The sequence below is a fragment of the Herpailurus yagouaroundi genome, unplaced genomic scaffold (assembly GCF_014898765.1).
Source record: "Herpailurus yagouaroundi ecotype Mexico unplaced genomic scaffold, PumYag 140, whole genome shotgun sequence".
In the NCBI taxonomy this organism is placed as follows: domain Eukaryota; kingdom Metazoa; phylum Chordata; class Mammalia; order Carnivora; family Felidae; genus Herpailurus; species Herpailurus yagouaroundi.
Window position 1 is genome coordinate 60,158,769 of NW_024412395.1, and position 24,879 is coordinate 60,183,647.

A 24,879-nucleotide genomic window follows, 5' to 3' on the forward strand; every position below is an offset into this window, starting at 1 on the left:
TATCAAGGCCCAGTATTTACTAAAAATAGATGTAACAGGAAAACTTCCTTTTATCCTATATCCTGTAAGTCACAAATCTTTTGAAACTCACTTTTGAAGAATTTTCTATTTTAAACAATTTGTGATCAAAGATTTACTCTCATTGTGGAAATTCGAATCAAGACGTCAAATTCTTCAAAGGTAATTTTGGCAACTATGTATTCCTATCATTTCTTGGATTATGGGTAACAGGATTGGAACATTAGACTAAAATAAAACATGAAGTCTAAGACCATCATCTAATCAAACAAACCTGCTCATGATTCATGGACTCCATCATACTCTAGATCTCCTATTTTCCCCCAAATCATCCTTTTTGGCATCTTTCCTATCATAGTGTATTTGAAACCTTAACATAGGATATCACAGACTTAAATTCTGTTACATCTTACAAAGACCACATGATTTTTTTAAAAGTTTGTTGTAAAATTTTTAAAAAAGTGTAAAAAACTGCACTTAATTTCTCATTATTATTTATTGGCAAGCGGATGCTTTCATTTGAGGCAGTGTCAGTCTTGTGTGCAATTCGTCAGAGAATGAGACATCAGAATTTTTAATGGTAGGAGTTTGGTGGGAAATATTAAAATACTATGGTCACACACCATATCACCACCTTATTAGACTTATAAAGCAAATGGGAGAACCGTCTGACTTCACTCTGGCTCAGCAGAGCATCCGGACAACTTCTGTAACTTCTAGGAGGCGTGCAGTGTGCACGCAAGCTTATGAAGGAGAAACTCTGACAGAATGGTTGAGGAACGCTGACCTTCTCAGGGCTTATTCTCATCTGGTTTTTATTCATAATTCTTGGACTGCTGATACAAGAAAGCCATCACTGTCAAATAACCTTCTATCAGTCTGGGGAAACATCAGCACATCTCACTATCTTTTATGTGTTTGATGTACTTAGTAATAATAAGAACTAATACTGACTGAGGTCTATGTGTCAGGCAAACTGCGAAGGGTTTCATATGCACCATCACATAACAGGGAGAGTTTTGAGAGAGTCCCTGAGCAGCAGTTACCCGCCCCGCCCCCCGCCTTTTTTTAATGTTTATTTGTGTGTGTGTGTGTGTGTGTGTGTGTGTGAGAGAGAGAGAGAGAGAGAGAGAGAGAGAGAGAGACAGAGAAAGAGAGAGTGAGAGAGCAATCTGGGGAGGGGCAAGAGAGAGGGAGACACAGAATCCGAAGCAGGCTCCAGGCTCTGAGTTGTCAGCATAGAGGGTGACGCAGGGCTCGAACCCATGAACCATGAAATCATGACCTGAGCTGAAGTCGGATGCCTAAACGACTGAGCCACCCAGGCGTCCCTACAGTTACTCTTTAAAAAAAATTTTTGGGGCGCCTGGGTGGCGCAGTCGGTTAAGCGTCCGACTTCAGCCAGGTCACGATCTCGCGGTCCGTGAGTTCGAGCCCCGCGTCGGGCTCTGGGCTGATGGCTCAGAGCCTGGAGCCTGTTTCCGATTCTGTGTCTCCCTCTCTCTCTGCCCCTCCCCTGTTCATGCTCTGTCTCTCTCTGTCCCAAAAATAAATAAACGTTGAAAAAAAATAAATAAATAAAATTTTTTTTGTTTATTTATTTTTGAGAGAGAGAGAGAGAGAGCACAAGTGGGGGAGGGGCAGAGAGAGAGGGTGACACAGACTCCAAAGGAGGCTTCAGGCTCTGAGCTGTCAAGACAGAACCCGATGACCTGGGAGATCATGACCTGAGCTAAAGTCAGAAGTTCAACTGACTGAGCCACCCAGGTGCCACCCACTCCCCTGCCCCTGAGTAGCAGTTACTCTTGAGACTCAAGCTTTGTGGTTCCCCAAACAGTTCATGAGGATCCACAAAGTGCCAAAAGCCTAGAGACTGCTGATGCCCTCTGAAGTGGCTTCTCCATCCTGACCTGTTGAAGCCCCCTCTTCCTAAAAGTCCTAGTTCAGGTTCCACCTCTTCTATAGAGCCTTCTCATCAGCCCAGCTGGACGTGTACTTCCCCTTCTTGGAGTATAGTAGAGCAGGGACTACAGACAGGTGTCTCTGGAGACCTGCAGGGCCAGACCTGTGCCCCTTTAGGAAGGGGACTCAGAAGGGTAGGCCTTATGAAACTGTACTTGTATACACATCCATGTACATCTTCTCTCTGTAGAGGAGACCAAAGGTTTTCATTTGATTATTAAAGGGAATCATAACCCTTGGGGTTTATTTAAGAACCACATTAGGTCTAATCTATTCCATCTGGTCTGTTCCACTGCCTTCACCACATATCGGCATCTTGCCCCTGATAGCGAAAACACTGCAATGTTTTCTAGCTTGCTTTCCTGCCTCTGCCTCGCTCCTATATTCCATCCTGCACAATGCTGCTACAGGGATCCTTTAAACATGCAAATCCGATGTTATATTCGACTCTGTGTCCCGTTACACACTTAACAGTGTGTTGGGCACAAGTAGTGCTCAATAAATATCCACTGAAGAAATGGATGGCTAAATGAACTCCTGCTTACAGTCTGAGTCTTCAGCTGAGGACCCCAATATAAACCTGACTTGCTCCCTGTGACACCGAAGACCTTTGGCCTTGGCACTGTAGTAAAAGTGTAATGAAATACAGGCTACTGTGCCAAGACAACATCACAATCTCCAATTTGTGAAGGAAATACATTAACAAAATATATTCCTAGTTTAAATGTCACAGATAAACAGATTACCATAAGGTTAGTAGGTGAGTGGCATTGAGTTCATTATTATTATGGTTTTAAAGTATTTTTTATTGAATTTTTTTTAGAATGGCCAGGAATATCTTCCTTTGAGAAGAAGATTTCAATGAATATACCATTTTAATATAATTATAGATAAAAGCAAAGCTGTAATCTAGAAGCAGAAAACCTTTAGCAATTAAAATTTCATACATTTTTTTTTTAGTTGTTAGTGTCAGATGTCACAGCTTTGACTTTTTTTTAATGTTTATTCATTTCTGAGAGAGAGACAGAGAGACAGAGAGAAACAGAGCATGAGTGAGGGAGGGGCAGAGAGAGGGAGACACAGAATCCAAAGCAGGTTCCAGGCTCTGAGCTGTCAGCACAGAGCCTGATGCAGGGCTTGAACCATTAGCCGTGAGATCATGACCTGAGCTGAAGTCGGACACTTAACTGACTGAGCCACCCAGGTGCCCCAATGGCTTTGACTTTTAGACAGGAGAAGACTGCTTGCCCTCCAGGTAAGGCTGATATAAACTTGTCCTAGCTTCCAGAAATTCAAATTTTCCATATTACATTTTATCTGTATGTGAATAGAATGCTAACAACTGTGCGTTTCTGCTATAGTCTGGAACATTCCCCAGAGAAAACTGATCAGGTTTCCTAGTTAGCACAAAAGAGCCTAGGAAACCCTAATGAGGCTGAAGTTGTCCCTATAAATAGCCTAGAATGCTCAAGTTCCCTGAACCCCAAGATGCCTTTCTTTCTTTCCTTTCTTTTTTTTTCGTCTACATGTGTGAAGACATCTTTGTTTCCTTAATTCTTAGAATCTATATTTATTGGTTTCTTCCCAGATGACTTTATATATATATTTTTCTCAATAAAATGCATTTATTTTAAAGAACTGTCAAGTAGATTTCCATATGTGGATGCTGTTACGTTATTTTTCCCCAGTTTCATGGAAAAATAGTTGACATACATCACTGTATAAATTTAAGGCATACAGCAAGACGGTTTGATTTACATATATTGTAAAATGATTACCACAGTAGGTTCAGCTAACATCTATCTTCTTATAGAGATACAATAAAAAGAAAAAAGGAAAAAAATTTCTTCTTATGATGAGAACTCATAGGATACTCTCTTAACAGCTTTCCCTTATAACACACAGTGTTAGCTCTAGTTGTCATGATGTACATTATATCCCTAGTTTTTGTATATCTTATAAGTGGAAGTTTGTACTTTTGACCTCTTCAGTTGTTTTATGTCTTCGCTCTTTGTAAATGATGTTCTATAAACATGAGGATGGGGTGCAGATATCTGAGTATGTTTTGTTTCCTTTGGATATATTCCCAAAAGTGAAATTCTCGGATCACATGGTAATTCTTTTTAGCCTTTTGAAGATCCTCCATACTATTTTCCATAGTGGTTGTATCAAGTTACAGTCCCACCAACAGTGCACAAGGGGTCACTTTTCTTCTCATCCATGCTAGCATTTGTCTCTTGTCTTTTTGATGACGGCCAATTAAAAAAGTTTGAAGTGACATATCATTATGGTTTTAACTTATATTTCCCTAATGACTAGTGATGTTGAGCATCTTTTCATGTACCTGTTGTCCTTTTGTATATCTTCTTTGTAGAAATTTCTATACAGGTCCCTAAAGCCCCTTTAATCTTAAAGCCAAGCCAAGCCATGTCCAACCTGAAGCTTCTAGCCTGGAGCTGCTCAGACCTGTCTAGAGCCCCCTGGCTCCTGACCTGCATACCATACAGCTAAGTCTTAAGACTTACAGATCACTAAGCTCCAAATCATCAAGAGGTGATCAGAAAGCCATAATCTCCTGCTTTATGGCTGTGGTACTGAAGTAAGGTTTCCTTCAATAGCAGCTATACCAAAGACAAAAAAGAGTAGGTATGTGGCTGAGAAGATCCCAGGGATGGGGGAAAACAGAACAGGATGTTTACGTCTACAGAGTATGTGCATAAATCTCATAAGTTAAGGACTACCTACATAAAAAAGCCAAACAAGTGCTAACAGCATTATAACTCAATAAACAAAATAGGAGGAGCACGTGTAGCTCAGTCTGTTAAGTGTCTGACTCTTAAGTTCAGATCAGGTCATGATCTCATGGTTTGTGGTTTGAGCCCTGCATCAGGGTCTGTACTGACAGCATGGAACCTGCTTGGGATTCTCTCTCTCCTTCTCTCTGCCCCTCCCCTGCTCTTGCTCTCTCTCTGTCTCTCTTAAAATAAATAAATAAAACTTTTTTAAAAATTGAAAAAAATAAAATGTATAAAATGGAAAACTATGATCTATGCAGATAGAAATAAACTAGTGGAGAAACTAATGAGGAATAGGATATTTTCATGGTTTCAAAGTAACTCCCGACAAAATGCTTACTAGTTGTAAGGGGAAATAAAAGAGTAACTCTATGGTTGAAAAGCTCAGAAAACACCAACTTTATAAAGTAATCAAAGTGAACATCATCACTAATAAGAGAAATTAAAATCACCTGAGACCTTGCAGGATTCAATCAGAGGAATGTAGCATCGATTTCATATAATTCCTGTCCACAATTTATAACCTAAGGTTAATCAGGAGGAAACATGAAATAAATCCAAATTGGCCTACTAATTTTCAAGAGTCAAGATCATGAAAATTAAAAAAAAAAAAAACAGAGAGAGAGAAACCACTGGCAAACTATTCCAACTACAGGAAACTAACCAGACATAGTAACTAAATGAAATGAGAGATTTTGAAACAGATTGCTTTACTATAAATAGATCTCTTAACTATTAAGACAACTGTTAAAACCTGAATGATGTCCAAAGAGAAGAGGTAGGAATTCATCTATGTTAATTGCCCAACTATATTGATTGTATTCTAGTTTACTGACTTGTTTATAAAAAATAAATACTAAGATATTCTTAGGTAATAGGAAACTCACTCAGAAAAATAAATGTTCTTGATATAATATTACATCTTTCCTAACATTTGATTTTATCAAAAATTTTAGTCCTTCTATGGAAAGGTATACCAGATAAACAAGATACACCAGATAAAATACTAAGTGAAAATATGAAAGTACAGAATATACCATATGCTACTATTTGTGTGCCTGCAAACATATATATGTACGTGTGTTTGTGTGTCTATGTGTGTTTTGTTTTAGTTTTTTGTTTTGTTTTACTCTGCAACAAAGCATAAAATCTGTTAGCAAAGTTTGTTTGGAGGAAAGAGGATTAAGGACTTGGGGGAGAGGAAAGAAAAATTTTACTTTTAAGTACATATCTTTCTATATTCTTAAGTTTTCCCATGTTATATTTTAGTTTAAACATTTTTAAGTTAAGCTTAATAAAATAAAATCAGTACAAAGTAAAATTTTAAAACATAATTCCAATCATGATATCTATTTGCATCTCCCAATACAAGTATCCTTCCTCTCCACTTTTCCAGGCTAGGAGAAAAGAAACATCATCCCTGGAGACCCAGTGCTTAGCACAGAGCCTGGTACAAAGGAGGCAATAATTACATATTATTGAATAAATGCATGAGCCAGTAATTCATATACATAACCATTTCACAGCTATATGATTTCATCATTGTTTTCTTTTTGAGGCATAGAAGACCTGTGAGTCTTGTCATGTCTGTAATATGTTGTCTATACTCAATGTAACAAAGTTCTTCTCTGAATATTCTAGAAGACCACAAAAGCAGAGTGAGAGATTTCACTTGGAAAGATTGTATGTTAAGTAATATGTTTTTGAAGAAGGGAGGATGTTTAAAGTATGAAAGAGAGAAATAAATTGTGATTCCCATGTGATATCCATGTTTAGAACATTGGTCTATGGAAAACTTTTGCTTGATAAATAGGGTTTCTATATTCAGGGATGAACACAAAAAATGAGCATTGGTGAGAGAAGGTGCCATACGTTATTCAAGATAAGGGATGCTTGAAGATAAATAAAAGCCCAAGTAATAAATATATTGGTAAGTGCTGAAAGGGTAACATGATATCCTTCATGCTTGGGCTTGGTGCACAGGCTGTGGGATTATTGTTGAAAAAGGAATCCTATAACGAACTGTCATTTTGAAAGCAGCACTTTGCCTTTTTCAGTCATTTGGCTGTATCAGTAACTCACATTTATTCCATACACAATGGATAATTCACTGTCTTTATCAGAAGTAGAAAAAAGCAAATCAATAAGGTAGGGAGGTGAGAAACCAAGACACAAAAGTCTTTTGTGGTTATCTACGTAACATTATGAATTTTCTTTGAATCCATGTGTCACAGCATAAGACCTGGCTGACTGATAGCTAAACATTTCCCTGTCTTATTAGACAGCTAAGCGGCATTAAATCTACTAGACAATTGATACAGTCATACCCTGATACAAGGGAAAAATTGATTAAGGCAAAAAGCAGCATAATAGTTATCAGTATCAAAATGGCAAACATTTGGAAATAATGCCAATTGTTGATTCCCCTTTGTCACTGACATTACTCAAGGATGAAAACACAAAGACATACGTTAATTTAACTACATAATATAGGAAAAACACATTGACTTGCTTAAATAATTCTCACTTTAATATCTTCAGGATGCGTGTTTTCTCCCAAGATTTTTTTTTTACCATTTGAAGAAAATCTGGCAAAAAGGTCAAATTAAGGGGCGCCTGGGTGGCTTAGTTGGTTAAGCATCTGACTCAATTTTGGCTCAGGTCATGATCTCAGGGTTTATGAGTTCAAGCCCCATGTCAGGCTCTGGGCTGACAGTGTGGAACCTGCTTGGGATTCTCTGTCTCTCTCTTTCTCTCTCTCTCATTCTCTCTTTCCCTCTCTCTCATTCTCTCTCTCTCTCTCTCAGAAAATAAATAAACTTTTTTTTTTAAAGTGACTTTTAAAAAAAGGGTCAAATTAAACACGTTGTCTGTAAAGTTAGGTAACTAACATAGAGTAAGCTATTTTTTTTGAGATATAATTGACACGTAACATTATATAAGTTTCAGGTGTACAATATGATTATTTGGCATTTGTAGGGATAAACTTATTTTTAAACAATATGTAAATTATATTTTGAAACAGTATGTTCCAGAATGTGTTTTCAGATAAAAAAAATTTCTAAATGTAAAGCAATGTATTTAGTGGTTAATCTGGAAAAAAATGCAGTTACTAAACATATATACTAACAGTGTCCAAAAAGTCTAGAAACATGGGTAAAATAAGATATGTGTTGTACTTTTTTAGATTAATAATTGGACATATTGCTTTGCATTTAGAAGTACTTCACCTAAAATGTGTCTGGAGGCTGAAGAAAAGTACACCAAACAAAATATTATAAAATATAGCTAACACACAGTATAAAAATAAGTTTATATTTTTTCCAGCCTCATGGACATACTATATTATACAGTACATAAGCCACTCAATCTCTTTTACTATAATGAATGAATGAGCAAAACTCCAATAAGACAGTCTCTGAGACTAAGTTTTTTGTGAGAACTCCAAATATGATGTATAACTTGGTAAAGGATGTCAATGTTGCTCTGTAAAGGCTTCCTAGGTCCTTGGTGGTAAACCTATAGCATCATAACACGTGTATGGATTGGTGTTAAAGTAGCAGCTAAGGTGTGAACCCAATCACTGTGGATATTGTGGAAAACTTAAAGAAGATTATTGTCCTCAGGGAAAGTGGCTAATATTAGTTTCCCTTTTCTTTATCAGGGACACCTCTTTGTAGAAAAAAAATAAGGGAGGAGCACCTGGGTGGCTCAGTCAGTTAAGTGTCCAACTTCAGCTCAGGTCATGATCTCATGGTTTGTGGGTTCAAGCCCCACATCAGGCTCTGCACTGACAGTGTGGAGTCTGCTTGGGATTCTCTTTCTCTCTTTCTCTCTCTCTCTCTCTGCCTCTTCCCAACTCATGCTTTTTTTTCTCTCTCTCTCATAAAATAAATTAACGAAACTTAAAAAAAAGAAAAAATAAGGAAAAAAAGAGTCAGGAAGAAATAAAAAATACATTCCATAGGAGTGTTTCTTCCTATTGTTTAGAAAGACAGAGCTTCATTAGGCATGCCAAAAATGTACTATCAGAGATAAGTTTTAGTCTTAGTTAGACAAAAACTAGGATTGTTGAGCTTCCTTTCAGCATATCAGGTGATTACCCAACTCTGGCTTAGACCAAGCATTTCTCATAGCTTTGGATATATAACAACGGCTATGACTTTATAGGTAGTAGTAGAGTCTGTAGTTGCAACTGCTCAGATACATAAATAATGCCTACCACTATTAGGACAACTTTTTCATGATTATGTGGTTTCAGTTTTCATAGTTTCAGTGAGCATTTTTCCAGAGTCCAGGTCTATACTACTAGTATAAGGTACATGTTCAATGATCTTTAAAACCATAATTTCTACTGAATCCCCTAATTGAGAATCATGTGGTTTATCCCTAGTATTAACATTGAGCTTGGAACTGTTTCATGTGTGTTTCAGAGACTTGAACAGTCTGCCAGTAGGATTCTGGGAAACACTACTTTTACAAGTAAGTACTTGTGGAACTTCTATTAAATAAAAGCAACACATTACTAACAGTGAGGCTTTAAACTGCTTGCCTGAGCAGCCAGGAAATTGGGCGTTATGGTTATTACTGTAACTCTCATAGTCACTCTCATCCTAACAATGGAATCATTTGCTGGACCTATAGACTCTGACACTCAGCCTTTGTAATTTGCATATCTGCTTCCCAACTAGATGAACAGTACCCCAAACACTAGCATATTTTATTAATTTCTCAATCGCTACACATACAAGCATATAATAAATACTCAGAAACAATTTTTTGAGTGGCTGACAACAATGATACTAAATAGAGTAACATGAATACCTCATATATTTATTTAGTAATCTTGACTGTTCAGAATTCAGCTAAGGTCCAGAAAATGTGCCTCTGCCCACCCCCACCCCCACCTCTCAGAAAAGCATCAGAAGATTAAAGATCCTTAAGAGAGTCCTTGAGGTCTCAAAGTCTAGCTTAGAAAAAACTTAAGACATAAACTCCTTAAGGGCAGGAGGATTTTCTCTTTGCTTACCTCAGTTTTCTCAGGGCCTTTACTGCGCAGAATAGATGATCAATATAAATGTGTTGGGCAAATGACTACAGTGATGGTTATGCCTTTTCTAAATGAACAGAGAAATGAAAATAGTTGAATTCAGAACTAGGTGCTAGAGTTGCTACAGACATGTACAGCTGAGACACCTGCCAGTCAATGTCACAGAATACCAGCAGACCATAAAAACGCATGGTCAAAAATGCAGAAGTATGGCAAGTTGGAACCATTCTTTTTTTTTTTAAGTAAATTTTTATTTACTAATTTTTGAGAGAAAGAGAGAGAGAGAGAGGCAGAGAATCACAAGCAGGCTCCGTGTTATCAATGTAGAGCCCAACACAGGGCTCAAACTCGTGAACAGTGAGATCATGTCATGACCTGAGCTGAAATCAAGGGGCAGACACTTAACTGACTGAGACACCCAGGCACCCCAAGTTGGAACCATTTCTTTTAGAAGCAAACAGATCCCAACCCCTCACTAGACTCTGTGGATTACCACTACATAGTTCAACAATTAACATTTGCATTAAGGATTCTGAGTTAAAATTTTAAAATGTCTAGAACATTAAAAAAAAAACACAGAGGAATATGATGCATTAAAGGAACACTTCCATCAGTTATTGTTCAAATTAAATCCTGGATGGGAAAGATGTTTTGAAATAAGTTCAGGAGACCATGTGTGCTGGTTGTTCTCTGTTTGCTCCCAGATCCTTGCTCATCCCAGATTCTTTGCCCATTCTGTATGGGAAGAAGGGAGAAGTTGGAATATTCCTTTCAGTCTTCCTCCTCGTCTGCATTTGGCAGTGACATCTTGCCTATGATAACAGCTTTTGTTGAGTACTATCCTTTACAGCCTCCAATTTCAGCTCTCACCAAATTTAGACACCTCCATTAACTCCCTCTCCTTTCTTCTTCAGGAATGAAAGAGTTTGTGGTGGGTCAGTAGGAACGATGACATCTATTGGTGACTCCCTTCAAACTTACCATACCACGGCAAACATCCCTCATTATACTCTCTTTGAAAAACCCAGCTGATTATGCTTTCAATCAAACTGTTTGACCCACCATAGAATAGTCAGGTCCTTCTTACTTTGTATGAGACTTAAAACCAATATATCAGACACAGGTCAATTATCAAACCAATCCATCTCTATTTCTTCCATCCACAGGAAAGTGACCTACAAGCCTCAAGAAAGTGGTAAAGAAGGAAAAGCCAAGGATAATATGTGACCAGCAGCAGCAACATGCTCTTGTTTCAGTAATACCCAGGCTGGTGAACAAGTACAGACTGGCTAGTGACTGGCCCACATCAGTCAAGGACACTTTAATCTTTCTAAAGGGATGAAAAATAATTGGAGATGCTTCTCTGAATTATTTTGAAATATTTTTGTAGAAAGAAACAGAGAAATGCACATGGGTGAGAGGAGGCAAAAACAATTTTAACAGAAAAAAGTCATTGGTCTGGCTCCACGAATTTTCAAGTATACTACAGAGGAAAATCTTGTATTTGGTGACTGAGAGATGCATACAGAATTAAGGGATGGAGTAAGGGGCATTGCATGACCTTCCAGCACACATATATACAAGTGTGCCACATATATAGTGGCCTGTCACCTGGGCCAGGTCTCTTGTCTACCTACCTGAAAGAGAAAGAAGCACAGTGAATGAATAGAAAGAAGTAGTGAACTGGGTTCTAATTCCAATTTTCCTAGATGATGTGTTTTGGTTAGGTCACTTTGTCCGTCTTAAGTGAAATAGGGATGATGAAAAGTACCATATTAATTTCTCATCATGCTGTAGTTCCAAGTCTGTGAAGGTTATTCTAACCTCTAGGGGGTGACACTTTTAGATTTCCAGATTTGGGGAAAAGGTTTCACTGGTCAGTCCTGAAAGGGGCTATCTTACAAATCTCACCATTTCTGCTGAAACATTTGTCTCCTAATATCTTGAAAACTTTCAGATTCTTCCAGTGAAATGGCAGCAAGTAGACATGAGATGATTCTGTATGGGTGAGAGAATATCTAGTATACACCAGAACTTCCAGGGTGTCATTTAGTAGATATGTATTCTTATTCTTAATCCAACTTTGCAGCCCAATGACTTTATGAAGTCAAAAATTCTCCCCCAAATCCTTTTGGAGTATGATTTTTGAAGCATATAGAGACAGAATCTGAGCCAATATATTTTATTTCAAATAAGGTTCTTTTATTTCTAATATGCTTTTGAAATGTGACATCTGTCTACCTTGTGAAATTCTGCTCTCTCAGCTCCCTGGAGAGCTAGGAAGAGTATTAAACAATTGGATCCTTGTTGCTTTCTGAATTCCACTACTTGTGGGCCATTTCTGCTGGATAAGCATGTTGTCTATCCATAGCATTCTCTTAATTCTGCTCCTCAAACTCCTATTTTCTGCTCTCAAAGCCAAACTCTGGGATGGAGAACACTACTCCATGGTTATTTGTTATTAAAGGACTTCTATCACAGAAAAAGGGAAGCAATGTTGATAAGATAAAGTACCTAAAAAGAAGATAAGCTGAAAAGGCAAGGAGGGATGTCATGCATTTCAGAGTTGCTCATTTATTCTGTTTTGCCACATCACAATCCTTACAATGAAAGCACTCTTCCTTCTCCATTGGATTTTCATCTGTAGAGTATTTAATCTTACAAAGTTAAAAAAAATCAATAACCAGGGAATATTCAGTAGTTTAGAGTTTTAATATTTATCACAAAAGCAGAGCAATCACTTGTGAAGGGGTGGGGAGAGACAGAATTATGGGCACTTCTTTCAAAAAAAAAAAAACCAAATATAATCTTCCCCAAAGTTGTATCGATATTAAAATTCACCCAATTTCACATGAATCCTCAAGAGTTGTATCGATACTGAATTTCACTCCACTTCACTTGAATTTTCAAATTTGAAATACCAGCTGATTCACACTACTTCCTTTCAATTAACTTTTCTAGCCTACAAATCCATACATGTTGGTGAATACCTAAAAGCAAATATTATCTATACAGAGACAGGAAATGATGACATTACTGGCAAAAGTGATGTCATAAACAGACATCAATTCCAAAGGATACTGAGTTCTCATGGTACTAGGGGAAATAAAATAATGACTTCACAGCTGAATAGAATTTAAATAAAACATATTTCAACAAAACTGCCAGAAAAATGAATCATTCTACATTAACAGGCTACATCAGCAACTAGATATGTTAAAAGTTTAATTTAGCAGAGGACTGCCTCTGACCAAAAAGAGTTTCATTTAGATTTTATCTGTCTTTTTAACTTAAGTTTATTCATTTTTGGTAATCTCTACACCCAATGTGGGGCTCACCCGGAGATCAAAAGTTGCATGCTCTTCTGACTGAGCCAGCCAGATGCCCCGTAGATTTCATCTGGTTTTGATTTATGTCAATAAGTATGGTTACTGGCTTAAAGGAAACCTGAAATTTATCTTTCTCTTTATGGACAATATTAACATATTTCCTAGAGAAACTTCTGTATTTTATGGGTAACAATACTTTTATCTCCCAAATTTAAATTTTTTTCTATGATAATTTTAAGAAAGTAACTGACAGAAAGGTACAACACAAAGAATTATAGCTAGTAATTGGCATCCACTTATAATGTACTAGGCAAGGTGTAGAAGGTTTTATGTACATTATTTTGATTAATACTTATGATACACAACGTTGACGTTATAGAAATGTGGACACAATGATCCCCAGGTAAACTAAAGACAAAAAGAATGAGGCCTAAAGAGGTTAAGTGATCTGCCAAGGGTGACAAAACAAATAAGAGAGGAGGTGGAATTCAAATTTAAGTACCTCTCGTTCTTAAGTCTTTCTCCTTTATTTACTCTTATAATTAAAGAGTAAAAGGTACAACAAGTGAGCATATTTGACTTATTAGAACATAAATACTGTTTTTCAGTGTAAGTATTAAGTTGGAAGTATGTTACTTCATACTGAAAATATTTAGCACAAATTCAGTAGAATTCGTACTCAACAGGCTTAACCGAGTCCTTTAAAATTCTCATCTACAGCAGCATTTCTCAACTTTTTTCATCATCTTCCCCCACCCCCCAAGGGGTCTTCTTGACACTTTTTTTCTTAATCACCCTACCCACAAAAATTTAATACCACAGATATACCACATACTATATGTATATCTGTACATACAGACTATATGTAGATCTGTGCTTTATACATAAGAAGAGTTAAGATTTTTTTTTCCCCTAGCATGCATTTTTGCCCCTTGGAGGGTAATGAGGATGTATAATCTAAAAGATGTATCTGTTTTTCTTTGTTGCTCCAAAACCTTCCAACCCACTGGCTATTACTTCAAATTGCACGGAGTTAGGATCTTAGACTTTTAGCTTAAAGTTTTTCTGTATGTTAAAATATGAATACATAGAAAATATTGGTGAAGCACCAAAACCCATGTACATTTTAGTGTGAATAGAAGATGGAAAAACCAGTTTGATGGGGGAAAATGAGAAGAATGTGAGAGCACTCCCTACTGGAGCAGATGAAGGAGAACAGAGAGGCTCTGGGTCGGAATGCCTGTGGCACAATTGTGCTTCAGTCTAGTCCCGTTGAACACATTAACATGAAGTAAGCATTTGAAAATGCCAGCTCCCATTCATGATGAACAAGAAATCTTAGTCACAAGCCACCTTAGTGACCATCACCCTATTGATTAATGTGTAAATACTGGGTTTCCTGCCTGTGAAGATTTGCTGTTTGGTTCCTTTCAGGTCTGTTTGTATATTCCCAATTGCTATGTGGCCAAGAACAAGTAAGTTTATGTAATGTTCCAAAGAAACAGCTTGACACCGTGGCTCATTTTAACCCAGGTATGAATAGAAGACAGAGTTGAATTCACAAATACTTCTTTCACATGCACTATAAAATACAACTTTTCACTCCCAGAGGCCAAAATGGTCTTAACCATTGAAGTAATTATAGCTCATGACTATAATTTAGAGTTAGCTCTAGTTGACTCAAAATTCACACAGGAAAATAATTCAGTCATCTTATTGGAACACTGGAGTGAATAACTTCATAAAACCCATATAGTTGCAGCAATCCTAGAGAGAAGGGTAAATTCTAATAGAAATCAAGAATTGATAATTTCATAAGACAACAACAGTAATTGTCTACCATTTACTGGTCACCAATTTAAAGGCTCAAGCACCACAGTTTACATTTATAAATATCACCTACTCAATCCTTATAGCAATCCTATGAGATGAACATTGGTATCCACTTGTATAGAGGAAATGAATTTAGAAAGGATGGGCAATTTTCCTGAAACCTTTCAGAAGTAGAGGCAGAGTAGAGGAATTCAAACTCCTGTCATCTGAAGCTCATGCTTTGCCACCTCAGCCATAGTGAAATTATCTCAGTGAAATGACAGAAAAGGCTCAAGTCTGTAAACTTTTACTTTCCAGTCAGATGGAGAAATCTTGGGTAAATGGAGAAGGAATGGATACGGTGTGTAACATCTTTTGAGATTTTACATATAAGAAGCTACTGTTTAGATAATTTAAATTGAAGGATTAAAAAAAATAAATACCTTCAAGATGTGTATTGGTAAGGATTTTCTGACTTTGAAGCTTATGAAAAATATGCATATGTATCAGGACCTTGGTAAATGTTAAATAAAATGGTGGCTACTCACACAAGCCTAGGTACACTTTCCAGAAGCCAGGTCAACTATAGTAAATTATTTCCATCACTCATTCCCCATCAATAGCATTGAACCTTATAATATGAAGGGAGCCCCCGTATAAAAGAATGGCCCTTCTAAAATAAAAAATACAAGAATAACATATGTTGGTGAGAATGCAGAGAAAAAGGAACTCTCTTGTACTGTTGGTGGTAATGCAAACTGGTGCAGCCACTGTGGAAAACAGTGTGAAGTTTCTGCAAAAAGTTAAAAATAGAACTACTCCATGATTTTAATTACATGACTGGGTATTTATCCAAAAAATACAAAAACACTAATTCAAAGGGATACATGCACCCTTATGTTTATTGTAGCATTACTTACAGTAACTAAATTATGGAAGCAGCCCAAGTGCCCATAGATAGACGAATGGATAAAGAACGTATGGTATGTATTTACAATGGAATATTGTTCAGTCATAGAAAAGAATGAAATCTGGCCATGTGCAGTGACATGGACGGAGCTAGAGAGTATGCTAAGCAAAATAAGTCAGTCAGAGAAAGACGAATACCACATGATTTCACTCATCTGTGGAATTTAAGAAACAAAACAAACAAGCAAAGGAATAAGAGAGAGAGCGACAAACCAAGAAACAGATTCTTAACTATGGAAAACAAACTGATGGTTACCACAGGGGAGGTGGGTGGGGGTTGGGTGAAATAGGTGATGGAGATTAAGGAGTGTACTTGTGATGAGCGATGAGTGATGTAAGGAAATGCTGAATAACTATGTTGTACACATGAAACTAATATAACACTGTATGTTACTATACTGGAATTAAAATAAAATAAAATAAAATAAAATAAAATAAAATAAAGGCTCTTTTTAAAACATCCAATTCATTTTATACATGTATACAGTTCCACCAACATGAAAGGATAATAAAAACTAAGAGGGCAGAAGTGGAATAGCAAAAATAAAGTAAAACTCTACGAAATAATTTTATAGATTTATAGAAGAGGTTAGGAGCAGTGTTGAGGAGCCAGGAACCAAATGTGTCACCTCATTCCTAGTCCAGTATTTTCTTCATAACAGTATACTGTTACCAAGTAGAATAATAAATAGGCTTGAAATTATAGCAAAAACTGACCTCTAAAATACATCATCAATTTTAGGCTTAATCTGTGGAGACTTAACTAATATTTAAATTATTCAAACATCCTGACAATGAAGTACAAATATAATTTATCTTTTAAACTACCAACCTAGTTATATTTACTATGTCCCAAATGGGTATCAAACATCCCTAAATAGTGACATAATGAATAACTCCAGTAAAGGCTAAAATTGTTCTCACATGTGAAGTAATGTGTACAACTGGTCAAAGTATAACCATCGCAATAAAAGATGTTTTCACTTAATTTCCTAGAAATTTCAAATGTTTGTTTAGCCCTTATTAACTGGAAAATTCCATAATGCATTGTACACTTACCGACACATTCTAGTAAGAAAATGTTTTTAAAATAAATAATCCATGGCATAAAATTCAACCAGTGTTTCACAATATTAACTTGACAATAAATGAAGCATTATTAATGTATGAAGCATTTTAAAAATGTTTATGTAGCTTCCAACGAAATTCTAATTTAATTATATTCTATAAAGTGAGAAAGATTCCTTATGTCAGATTCTCTATTAAAGGTTTTGCCAGATTTCTATTAAGACTAATGCATGCAAATGCTATATTTAAAAATATTTTATAACACTTAAGATATAATTGTGAATACTACTAAAAATATGCTTAACACTTCACTTTTTCAATGTTCTCCTACTTGATACTAATGTTAAAATTGACAATCTAGGCATTCCCATATATGTTAAATATCAATAAAATGATCATGTAGAACCAGCTCTTTCTAGAGGACATATCAGAGCATTTTAACAACATATAGAAGTGCAACATATTTTTAAACCAGAAGTCATGTTAACACTTAGATCACATGGACTCTGTTGTCTATAACAACTACTAATTAAACCCCAAAATGTTGTGCTCATCTTAATGGAAGGGAAAAAAGTATAGTTATGCTAGTCATGCTCCCTCTTTAATTTATACATACATGTCCAAGATCACTCTAAGGTGCCATACCTCATCAACTAAAATCCTAGTAGGACAAATAATACCAATCATGGCATTGCCCAGCACTATATGAAATCTGTACAAATCTGGAAAATTACATCCAAAGCCAAGTATACCTCCCTATATATATTTTCTATCACTTCAGAACAAATCTACCATTCAGAAGGTATGTTACTTACCGAGAAGCATGTTTCTTAGCAGAAGTCAATTCAGTCTGTCTGTAATTTATGTGTAACAAAGGTATAAAGAGCTGGGAAGTACGTTAACCTGCCACACGTTTTGTTACAGATAGTGTGAGCCTTCACAAACTCTTCCTTGTATCCTATGCCTGCTGGAGTACTGGACAGACTCCACTCACTCACTGTGCACCTCGGTGGAAACTAACAAACAATACAGTCACTGTCAGTAGATGTTGCCTCCTCAGCGTACAGAGCCAAAAAAAATTATGGAAAAGTAGGTTACTTCACTGGGGTTGGAGATGTAAATTCTGAATTGATTATGCTGTTTCTTTAAAATTCCAGTAATATTTTCTACTGAATTCACAAAGAAACAAAATTTAAACTTATGCAAATAAGCTTATAAGATCATATTTAAAAAATGTAACTGTCCTCTTTCTCCCCTTCTTTTTTTTCTCTAAGAATTTAAAATACATTTCACTACAAACTAAAAAGAAATTGTGTTACAAAATAACCTCTGTATAATATGCATGTTTTTAGAAGCACTGAATATTAAAATTATATCACTAATCAAGGATCATAGAATGCAAATATACTTATTACTTGGTGTTATGAGCTTGGGCCTCCAATGTGATTTCAGTTCCACAATGGATTATTTGTTTGATTCCAATACAAAGATAATTATTTCTGAAATCAGTTTCTCCTGAGAGAATAAACCTTACAGTTTTAAAGCAATAAGAATATTGCAATGAACATTTAACAAAGGAATATCTTGTTTCTTTTTCTTCTTCTACTAGATGTGCATTAACAATTTAAAAAGAGAAAAATCTATATCTGAGCCCAACAGAAGAATACACAGCATGTCAGATAACACTAAAGCCAATAAGTTGGATGTGATTTTTAAGACTATGTTTTCTAAAATAGAAATGAGATAAAAACTGTGTGTATTGGTGAAAGGTGGTTAAGATGGTGGAGGAACATGGAAGCCCTGAGCTTGTCTTGTCCCTGAAATGCAGCTAGATCAGCATCAAGCCATTTTCAACACCTAGGAAATTGAGCTGAGGATTAACACAACAATCTGCATAACTTGAACCACACAACAGGTACACAATGCAGAGAGGTGAACTCAAGGAGAGAAAAGCTGCAGAGGGTAGGGAGTTGTTTTTGTGGAAAGAGAACAGAGAAAGGGAAAGGGGAGGAGCGTGACACCTTGGGATCATGCAAGAAAAGCACTCTCCCTGAATGTAGTGGGAGAGAAAGAGACAGAAAGAGTGAAAACACTTTCAGGGGAGACTGAACAAGAAATCTGTTCCCCAACATCATTGACAGGGAGAAAGGAGAGGGTTTCAATCCACCAGGATTCTATAAACAGTGGAACGTAGAGTATGAAGTTTTGGAGCTCAGTGCCTGGTGGTGCTCTGGTGAGGAAGTAGGGCAAATTCCCAGGAGGAGGCAGCAGGGTTTGAGGGGTCCGTGGTGGTTCCCCTTATTGGAGTGCATTTGGTAGCAGTCATATGGCCTCCCCACAGGCAAAAGTCCCAGAGGACCCCTGAAGAGCAGCCATGTTTGCTGGTATTGGGACAAAGATGCCAGCGTGCAGCAAACCCTGGTGCTGTCTGTCTGTTGTGGTTTACCGTATTCTCTGAACCTCTGCCACTGTGCAATCACATGAATGCTTTCTAGGGCAAGCCAGCACCTGGCCATTGCTCAGTGAGACCCTCCCCCAGAGAGTTGGTGTGGGTCCAAGCTGCAGGGGTCTCTGACGCATGGGGCTTTAAAACACAATCCCACTCGAGGTAAAACTCTGGAGGGAGGTGCTGCTTGGCAGGTGGACAGCTTGGACATGGACAGGGTAGAGACAAGGAGTGGATGGAATCCTGAGACAAAGTAGGGGTGTTTGACCGCAGGTCTGTCAGAACATGAAACTCCTGTGCCAGAGACTAGGGAACTGAGTGAAGCCACTTCCACCTCTCCTGTGCGTGCATGCACACCATACTGATCCACCCTAGTAAGCTAAGCAGCGCCACCTAGTGGAGAACACAGCCATTACACCAAGCCCCGCCCAACTGCACTCTCCAAGCATATCCCCTAGCATCCCCTAGAAGACCAGCCCAAGTTACTCCACCTGCTTAGTGTATGGACTATAGAGGGCTCCATAGTTTCAGTTCTAGGGGAAGCTGCATATAACTTCATTTGGGTTTCATTCTGCTTACAAGTTCATTTATTTGTTCATTTTATTTGCTTCTGCTTTTGTTTAATTTTTTCCTTTTTTCCTATTCCCTTTTTTCTTTTCTTTCCTTCCTCATTCTGAGATACAGAAAATTTTATTTATTTTATCTTATTATTATTTTTTCTCCCACCCCCTCGTTTTTTCTCTTCTATCAGGCTTCTTTCAACAAGCAGACAAAAACACACCTAGGATCTAGCTTCTTTTGATATTTTGTTTTGTTTTTATTTTTTTAATTTTAATTTTTATTATTTTTTTCTTCCCCCAAAATGACAAAATGAAGGAATTCATCCCAAAAGAAAGAACAGAGAGAAATGACAGCCAGGGACTTAATCAATACAGACATAAGCAAAATGTCTGAACTAGAATTTAGAACCACAATAATAAGAATACTAGCTGGGGTTGAAAACAGCATAGAATTCCTTAATGAAGAGAGAAAAGAAATAAAATCTAGTCAGGATGAAATTAAAAATGCTATAAGCAAGATGAAATCTTAAATGAATACCACGATGGCAAGGATGGACAATGAGGAGCAACAAATCAAAGATTTAGAAGATAAAATTATGGAGAGTAATAAAGAAAGAGGGAAACAAAGACAAAACATCGTGATTCAAGACTTAGAGAACTCAGTGACTTATTAAAAAGGAATAACATCCGAATCATAGGAGTTCCAGAAGATGAAGAAAGAGAAAAAGTGGCAGAAGGTTTATGTGAGCAAATTATACCAGAAAAATTTCCTAATCTGGGCAAGGACACAGACATCAAAATTGAAGAAGCACAGAGAACTCCCATTGGATTCAACAAAAACCAACCACCACCAAGGCATATCATAGTCAAATTCACAAAATACACAGACAGGGAAAGAATTATGAAAGCAGCAAGGGAAAAAGTCCTTAACATATAAGGGAAGACAGATCAGGTTCACAGCAGACCTATCCATAGAAACTTAGCAGGCCAGAAAGGAGTGGCAAGATATATTCAATATGCTAAATCAAAAAAAATATGCAGCCAAGAATTCCTTATTCAGCAAGGCTGTCATTCAAAATAGAGATAAAGAGTTTCCCAGGCAAACAAAAACTAAAGGAGTTTGTGACCACAAACCAGCCCTGCCCTGCAAGAAATTTTAAGGGGTATCATTTGAGTGGAGAAAAGACAAAACGAAACAAAAAAGATGAAAAGCAACAAAAACTAGAAAGGACCAGAGAATATCACCAGAAACGCCAATATAACAGGCAATACAATGGCATTAATATCTTTCAGTACTCATTTAAATGTCAAGAGACTAAATGCTCCAATCAAAAGACATAGGGTATCAGAATGGATAAGAAAACAAGACCTATCTATATGCTGCTTGCAAGAGACTCATTTTAGACTTAAAGACACTTGTAGATTGAAAGTAAGGGGAAGGAGAACCACTTCTCATGCTAATGGTCATCAGAAGAAAGCTGAAGTAGTCATATCAGACAAACGAGATTTCAAAATAAAGTGTAACAAGAGATGAAGAAGAGCATTATATCATATTTAAGTAGTCTATCCACCAAGAAGACCTAATAATTATAAATATTTATGCCCCTAAGGTGGAACACCAAATATATAAATCGATTAATCACAAACATAAAGAAACTCATTGATATTAATACCATTATAGTAGGGGACTTCAACACCCTATTTACAGCAATGGACAAATCATCTAAGCAGAAAATCAACAAGGAAACAATGGCTTTGAATGACATACTGGACTAGATGGACTTAACAGATATGTTCAGAACATTTCATCCAAAAGCAGCAGAATACACATTCTTCTTGAGTGCACATGGAACAGTCTCCTGAAGAGATCACATACTAAGTCACAAATCAGCCCTCAACAGGTACAAAAAGATCGAGATCATACCTTGTATATTTTCAGATCACAACCCTATGAAACTTGAAATCAACCACAAGAAAAAAAAAATTGGGAAGACCATGAATGCTTGAATATTAAAGAACATCCTACTAAAGAATCCTACCAAGAAATTGAAGAGGAAATTAAAAAGTAGAATTAAAAAAAGAATACAAATAATAATAAAAGAATAAAATGAGCAATTATATGCCAACAAATTGGGCAATCTAGAAGGAATGGACAAACTCCTAGAAACATATGAACTACCAAAACTGAAACAGGGCAAAAGGGAAAATTTGAACAGATCCATAACCAGTAAAGAAATTGAGTCACTAATCAAAAATCTCCCAACAGTCAAGAGCCCAGGGATGGATGGTTTTCCAGGGATATTCAACCAAACATTTAAAGAAGAGTTAATACCTATTCTTTTGAAGCTGTTCCAAAAAATTGGGGTGCCTGGGTGGCTCAGTCAATTAAGCGTCTGACTTCAGCTCAGGTCATGATCTCACAGTCTGTGAGTTTGAGCCCCGCGTCAGGCTCTGTGCTGACAGCTCAGAGCCTGGAGCCTGCTTCAGATTCTGTGTCTCCCTCTATCTGTCCCTCCCTGATCATGCTCTGTCTCTCCCTGTCTCAAAAATAAATAAAAACATTAAAAAATTTTGAAGCTGTTCCAAAAAATAGAAATAGAAGGAAAAGTTCCAAACTCATTCCACACAGCCAGGATTACATTGATTCCAAAACTAAACAAGGACCCCACTAAAAAGGAAAACTACAGACCGATTTCCCTAATGAACATGGATGCAAAAATTCTCAACAAGATACTAGCAAACTGGATCCAACAATGCATCAAAAGAATTATTCACCACAATCAAGTGGGATTTATTCCTGGGATGCAGGGCTGGTTCAGTATCCACAAATCAATGTGAGACATCACATTAAAAAAAGAAAGGAGAAGAACCACATGATACTCTCAATAGATGCAGAAAAAGCATTTGGCAAAATACAGCATCCTTTCTTGATAAAAATCCTCAAGAAAGTAGGGATAGAAGAATTATACCTCAAAATCAGAAAGGCCATATATGAAAGACCCACCACTAAGTATCATCCTCAATGAAGAAAAATTGAGAGCTTTCCTCCTAAGGTTAGGAACAAGACAAGGATGTCCACTCTCACCACTGTTATTCAACATAGTGTTGGAAGTCCTAGCCTCAGCAATCAGGCAATGCAAAAAAAAAAAAAAGGCACCAAATTGGCAAGGATGAAGTCAAACTTTCACTCATTGTAGACAACATGATACTCTATGTGGAAAACCTAAAATACCCTACTAAAAATTGCTAGAACCGATCCATGAATTCACTAAAGTCACAGGACATAAATCAATGTACAAAAATCGGTTGCTTTTCTATACACCAATAATGAAGCAGCATAAAGAGAAATCAAGGAGTCAATCCCATTTACAACTGCACCAAAAACCATAAAATACCTAGGAATAAACCTAACCAAAGAGGTGGAAAATCTATACACTGAAAACTATAGAAACCTTATGAAAGAAATTGAAGACACACACACACACACACACACACACACACACACACACACACACACAAATGGAAAAACATTCCATGCTCATGGATTGAAAGAAACCATATTGTTAAAATGTTGATACTACTCAAAGCAATCTACATATTCAATGCAATCCCTATCAAAATAACACCTACATTCTTCACAGAGCTAGAACAAACTGTCCTGTAATATGTATGGAACTAGAAAGGACCCCGAATAGCCAAGGCAATCCTGAAAAAGGAAGCCAAAGCTTGAGGCAAAACAATTCCAGACTTCAAGCTGTATTACAAAGCTGTAATCATCAATACAGTATGGTACTGTCATAAAACAAACACATAGGTCAGTGGAACAGAATAGAGAACCCAGAAATAGACCCATAAATGTATGGCCAACTAATCTTTGACAAAGCAGGAATGAATATCCATTGGAAAAGAGTCTCTTCAGCAAATGGTGTTCAGAAAACTGTACAGTGACATGCAGAAGAATAAACCTGGACGACTTTCTTATACTACACACACACGCACACACACACACACACACACACACACACACACACACTCACCTCAAAATGGATGAAAGACTAAATGCAAGATAGGAAGTCATCAAAATCCTAGAGGAGAAAACAGGCAACAACCTCTTTGATCTTGGCTGCTGCAGCTTCTCACTTGACATGTCTCCAGAGGCAAGGGAAACAAAAGCAAACATGAACTACTAGGACCTCATCAAGATAAAATGTTTCTGCACAGTGAAGGAAACAATCAGCAAAACTAAAAGGCAACTGGTGGAATGGGAGGGGTATTTGCAAATAACATATCAGATAAAGGGTTAGTATCTAAAATCTATAAAGAAACTTATCAAACTCAATATCCAAAAAATAATCCAGTGAAGAAATGGACAAAAGACATGAATAGACACTTTTCCAAAGAAGATATCAGATGGCTAACAGACACATGAAAAGATGCTCAACATCACTCATCATCAAGGAAACACAAATCAAAACCACAATGAGATAAAACCTCACACCTGTCAGAATGGATACAATTAACAACTCAGGCTACAATAGATCCTGGTGAAGATGTGGAGAAAGAGGAACACTTTTGCACTGTTGGTGGGAATGCAAATTTGTGTAGCCACTCTGGAACAGTATGGAGATTCTTCAAAAAATTACAAATAGAACTACCCTATGACCCAACAATTGCACTACTAGGTATTTATCCAAATGATACAGGAGTGCTGATTTGAACGGGCACATGCACCCCAATGTTCATAGCAGCACTGTCAACAATAGCAAAACTATGGAAAGAGCCCGAATGTCCATTGACTGATGAATGGATAAAGAAGATATGGTATCTATATCTATATCTATATCTATATCTATATCTATATCTATATCTA

At 36.9% G+C, this 24,879-nt stretch overlaps 1 protein-coding gene and 1 long non-coding RNA gene across 8 annotated transcripts in view; one reads left to right on the forward strand and one right to left on the reverse strand.

The window, feature by feature from the left end:
* Positions 1-18,136, forward strand: part of LOC121030768 (uncharacterized) — a 72,599-nt gene extending 54,463 nt beyond the window's left edge. The window contains exons 3-5 of one of the 2 annotated variants that reach the window (XR_005790403.1): positions 9,209-9,257; positions 10,992-14,687; positions 17,928-18,136. This is a non-coding gene — a long non-coding RNA (uncharacterized LOC121030768). Of the gene's footprint in view, positions 1-9,208; positions 9,258-10,991; positions 15,714-17,927 lie in introns of those variants that run through there. The other variant, XR_005790404.1, reaches the window with a different exon arrangement.
* ZNF385B (zinc finger protein 385B) overlaps positions 1-24,879 on the reverse strand; it is a 415,410-nt gene that overhangs the window by 181,523 nt on the left and 209,008 nt on the right. Inside the window, exon 1 of one of the 6 annotated variants that reach the window (XM_040475538.1) lies at positions 17,819-17,942. The exons of the other annotated variants lie outside the window; for them this stretch is intronic. Coding sequence (XP_040331472.1) covers positions 17,819-17,828 — 10 coding nt within the window. The 5' untranslated portion in view covers positions 17,829-17,942. Of the gene's footprint in view, positions 1-17,818; positions 17,943-24,879 lie in introns of those variants that run through there. 6 annotated transcript variants of the gene reach the window in all.